The 4,703-nt window shown below is 33.8% G+C and overlaps 1 protein-coding gene across 1 annotated transcript; it reads right to left on the bottom strand.

Annotated features, from left to right (window-relative positions):
- Nucleotides 1–414: 414 nt before the first annotated feature.
- On the bottom strand, nucleotides 415–4,050 carry LOC145594161 (cell division control protein 2 homolog A-like). Its single transcript, XM_081650498.1, has 6 exons — nucleotides 3,107–4,050; nucleotides 2,493–2,928; nucleotides 2,329–2,416; nucleotides 766–819; nucleotides 614–688; nucleotides 415–420 (listed from the first exon to the last, which is right to left on the bottom strand). The coding sequence occupies exons 2-6, from the start codon at nucleotides 2,732–2,734 to the stop codon at nucleotides 415–417; spliced, it is 465 nt and encodes a 154-aa protein (XP_081506624.1). The 5' UTR covers nucleotides 2,735–2,928; nucleotides 3,107–4,050.
- Between the last annotated feature and the right edge of the window lie 653 nt (nucleotides 4,051–4,703).

The raw sequence follows: 4,703 nt of genomic DNA, 5'->3' as shown, positions 1-4,703 counted from the left end.
AGAGATAGAGAGAGTAGTTTATTAAGTTCATTAAATCAAAAGTACACATAACGGTAAAATATGAGATATATGAATGGACACGAGTCATTATGATCAACTCTGTAATAGGTAATATATGTAAATGACATAAACTTTTCTATATCTCTAAATTAATTTTTTTTTTCCTTCAACATTGAATTAAAATTATGATATGCAATAATACACATTATTGTGAATGAATAATCATATAATGTAAAAAAAAAAATATCACTACTTTTATTAAGCTAACTTTGATTTCGATTTTGTGAGATTTAATATTTAAACTTTTAAAACGTGCAACTGCACGGGTACCATACTAGTTATCCCTAAACATGTGTTTTTCCTAATCATCAATTGGAAATTTGTGAACTTGATCACGTGTCTGGGGATAATATTTCATAGCTGCAAATTACATATAAGCCATTAGCATCACTTATTATGGCATACCACCAAGCAAGCCATAAGGCTCTGGAAAATGGAATCATAGAATCATGAATAAGTCACACCCAAGATGGTCAAATTTTACGTTCAGAATTGATTAATTGACCTCCTAAACTTGAATCAAAGACTTTTTCAACAAGAAGAAAACACGTACCAGGTTATTGAAAAATGGATGCTTTAGTGCATCCTCAGCGGTGATTCTTTTCTGTGGATCCAAAGCCAACAGTTTCTGCAATGTACACATAGTAAATAAACAAGTTTCCACCAACCAAATGTCTTAACTATATAAAAACTTAATAAAGCTACCGATAGAAGATCTAAACCAAAAGAATCAAGCTGCAGAACTTCTTGTGCCAAACCCTGATAAAGACAAATCAAAATAGCATATCAGGTTTTATATTACAAATACATAAGGGCTTAGTTTTAAAAAGCACGCCTAGGCGCACTTGAGGCCGTTAGCGCCTTTTAAGGGTATCTTGTAGTTCCTTTGTTAATTTATGCATTTATAATATGTTATTTTGATTATTTAAGGCTTATTTCTTGGTCTAGAAGTAAGCTATAAGGTTTTGGGCACTTAAGGTGTGCCTCATATCCAAGAGGCGCGCTCCTCCACTTTGCGCCTTGTGCCTAGGCTCTGGGGACCCTTTCCGCCTCGGTGCGCCCTCTCGCTTTTTAAAACCAAGCATAAGGGTGGAATGAATTTTCTCAGTCATACATAAAGTTGTAGCTTAAGGCCGTCATAATTGATAGACAAGAAATATCATTAATTTGCCACTACTTGATCACTGGCAGATCATAAAAAAAAAATTACGCAGATCAAAACTAAATGTGTGACACATAAATATGGGCATACAACTAAAGTAATAAAACCAAATAAGATTAACATTGCCAAATTTATTAAATATAATTGAGTACGTCACTCCTCTTTTTTTAATGCATCACTTTCATTTACGCCGACTATGGTTAATTTATGTGCTCTAATAATATGTTGTACAAATAGTTTTTAAGGTATATTGGGCTATTGTCTATTGATGTAAACGGCAAACTGCCGCCCCAGCCTTTACAATTCTCTTTCCCCACCTCATTACCCTTCACTCTCTCTTTCTCTCGCTTGCTCTGTCTCCCTCTCTTAAAACCTAAAAATCCTAACAGTCTTCATCCCTCGGAAGCAATGGACACCACCACTGCCACCAGCTTCTCTGACATGGCCTGACCATGTTCGACCACAGCCGACCAAGATATGGCCCCCCCTCTCTCGCTCTTGGTCACTAATCTATTTGTTTTTAAATTTATTATTGACCACCACCACAACCGTCCATTCAACAACAACCGCCTCCCTCCATACACGCACACTAACCACCACTATGCCAGAACTATTTCCACCATCCATCCTAAAAAACTTACAGAATTACTTTATAATTTTTTGACATAAGCTAGAAGTTCACATATATTGATGTTACTAAGCTTCAAACAACAAAAGCCCTAGCAAGCCACTGTACTAAGCTTCAGTGTGGCTAGTCAGGGCCAATCCTCGTCAATGATTCAAGCTACTCTAAGAATGAAAAGGACAATAAAAAATTAGAAATTGTACAAACATAAACCGCAGTAATCAAGACAGTAATACAGTAATACTTGTTTCTTTCAAAATAATAGGCCACATTGAATTTTTAAGTATTATATACATCTCTTTTTTCATATGCTCATGTCATGTGTTAGGAAATAAGAGTACGATGTCTCTCAAGTTCAACTAGAATAAGTTGCTAAAATGTATGAATTCTTTGTTACATTGGCATTAGCAGCCGAGAGATACCCTTAGGAACACCTATTGTTTAAACACCAAAATCAACGACAAAATTACACGCATATTACCTGTCCAGACTGATAAGACACTGAGATGAGACTAGGTGAATGTTGAGTTACACCAGGCCAAGTTTTCTCATGTGGTGTCCCAAACACCCTTCAAGACAAGCAAAGATGTAAACTGGACAACAGATAAATTGAAAGGACAAAATAGTTCCTAGCAACGGACAAACCTTGAGATACTTGCGACAGCTGCTAATTCTCTGATGTACATTAAGAGAGTATCTCCTCCCTTCACCATCTGAGCAAAGATACATCCCACAGCCCAAATATCAAAAGGAAACGAGTAGGGAGCAGAAAGTAACTGTTCAGGGGAAGTGTACTCATATGTACAGTCCTGCAAAATTGAAAAGGCTAATATTATCTCAAGACAGATAATGCTAGAATATTTTGTTACATAAGACATAACATTCATTCAAGTAGAATTGAATAAACTACTGTATGAGTGTATCTCTCATGGCTGTCACTTGAATAGCGTGCAAGACCAAAATCAGCAATCTTCACTTTTCTATCTCTGTCCAGAAGAATGTTGGTAGGGCATAAATCTCGATGTATTATGCCATTTTCATGAAGGTGTTTAAGGCCGCTCAAAATACCATATAGAACAATCTGAAATTCAAAAACAAAAATTATAAAGTTTAATCAAAACTGACAAAAGTGAAAATGTCATCTACATGAACATTTGCAACGTCATCATGCGGACAGTAAGCATCAACCATGAAAGATAATGCCCATCTCACATGGATCTCAAAAAGGAAAATAAAAGACCTAACACGAGTATTAATACCTGTCACTCTGCCAGAAAGAATATACAAGCAACCCAAACTGCAGGCACACCCTGCAAGGACTCCTTACAGCCTTCCCACATCGTTCAACTCCTCAAGAATTATACAATAGCACCCAACAAAGTGGACAGCCTTGCTTTTCCCAAGCTCTTTTTAAATAATAAGCTCGGCTCACAGAAAGCTGGAAGATATTTAAAGATGGCAAAGTGTTTGGCACATCTTACAGTCTACATCAAGTTTACGTGTAATGCATAAAAATCAATAAGACATAATCTGAAACTCAATCACCCATCCACACAGCATTCCTGCTATGTATCTAACTTGCCTCATATGAAGCAGGCTTTTTACTACATTATCATAGCTGCCAAGAACATAATGACAATAATACATTTCCAAGAGGAACTAAAATAAATAATCCAAAGCATTACTAGAGCAAACAATATCACAAAATTTTAATAGAATCATACCTAAAACCTTAGAGAACCATCCATAAACTCAAACGAGCTAAAGAGCTCACATAGTTGCCAACAAAAGTCTTTGTCAAAAATAAAATAAAATAAAAACAAATTCAGGTATTCCCTCCAGATTACTACTTTATTGTTATCTGTTTTTTTTTCTCCTGATTAAAAACTGGGGAGGTAGTCCAGCGCATACAATGGAGCAAATTAATAGTGGACTATAGTACACAAGTACATTCTACATTGTCATCAAACACAACATCTAGCTATCTAACAATCATGGACTATAGATTAATAATAATGACAATAAATCTTTTAAAATTATGTTAAAGGAAATTAGAACACCATACAAATTAACATACATAGAGAACTGCACAAACCTTGATCATATGCATAGATGGGGTTTCTTCCACAATGTAATCACCAAACTCAATATCCAACGCCTCAAATATCAAGTAAATCTTCTCTCCAGACACACAGACATCCAGCAAACTACTGATTCCAAGTAAATCATAAATCATTGTAATAATTACATAAAAAATGAACGTAGCACAACGAAGCGTAATGTAAATGATTTTAAAAATAAGATCATTGAATTTTTTAAAAATGATTTTTCGAGTTTGATTTTATAATTGAATCAACTTTAGTTGTGATGTGTGCAATCATAGCTGTTTATAATATTTTGGTGGCCTTGCGCAAATGATAATACTTTTGTTGAATAAATCATTTGTTTTTACAACTATGAATATTTATGTAATTTGTTTATTCATAAACAATTTTATGAATTTGTTAATTATTTCATCCGTTATTTTAATTGCATTATTCACACTACTATACTCGCTCCTCTCTTAAATTTCTTTTGTGATTTATTTGGTAAAATATCATATTTTTAAATATTATATTTTAAATAGTTATCTATATACTATAATAAAACCTAGCACATTAGCTCCAAAGCTGACACGTGTCCCTGTTTTAGTTTTTTAATTATTTTTTTCTGTTTATCGTTAAAATGTATATAATTGTAAAAGATTCTATAGATTGCATATTATAAACAATCTTCATAATGTATAATCTCTGATATATTTTACACATGAATATTGAATATTTTAGTTAAGATTGTATTACAGTTTAGTAAAGACAT

Source organism: Chenopodium album, chromosome 19, assembly GCF_948465745.1.
Source record: "Chenopodium album chromosome 19, dcCheAlbu1.1, whole genome shotgun sequence".
In the NCBI taxonomy this organism is placed as follows: domain Eukaryota; kingdom Viridiplantae; phylum Streptophyta; class Magnoliopsida; order Caryophyllales; family Amaranthaceae; genus Chenopodium; species Chenopodium album.
Note: the sequence above shows the minus strand (reverse complement) of the source record. Positions and strands in the feature narration are given on the sequence as shown.

What these genes read in the sequence shown, in the direction of transcription:
- LOC145594161 (XM_081650498.1), bottom strand. Translation starts at nt 2,734, where the DNA reads ATGAATGTTATGTCTTATGTAACAAAATATTCTAGCATTATCTGTCTT. An exon ending in GCTGTCGCAAGTATCTCAAG is followed by an intron (nt 2,417 to 2,492) that starts GTTTGTCCGTTG and finishes CTTGTCTTGAAG; the next exon opens with GGTGTTTGGGACACCACATG. An exon ending in TTGGTTTAGATCTTCTATCG is followed by an intron (nt 689 to 765) that starts GTAGCTTTATTA and finishes TGTACATTGCAG; the next exon opens with AAACTGTTGGCTTTGGATCC.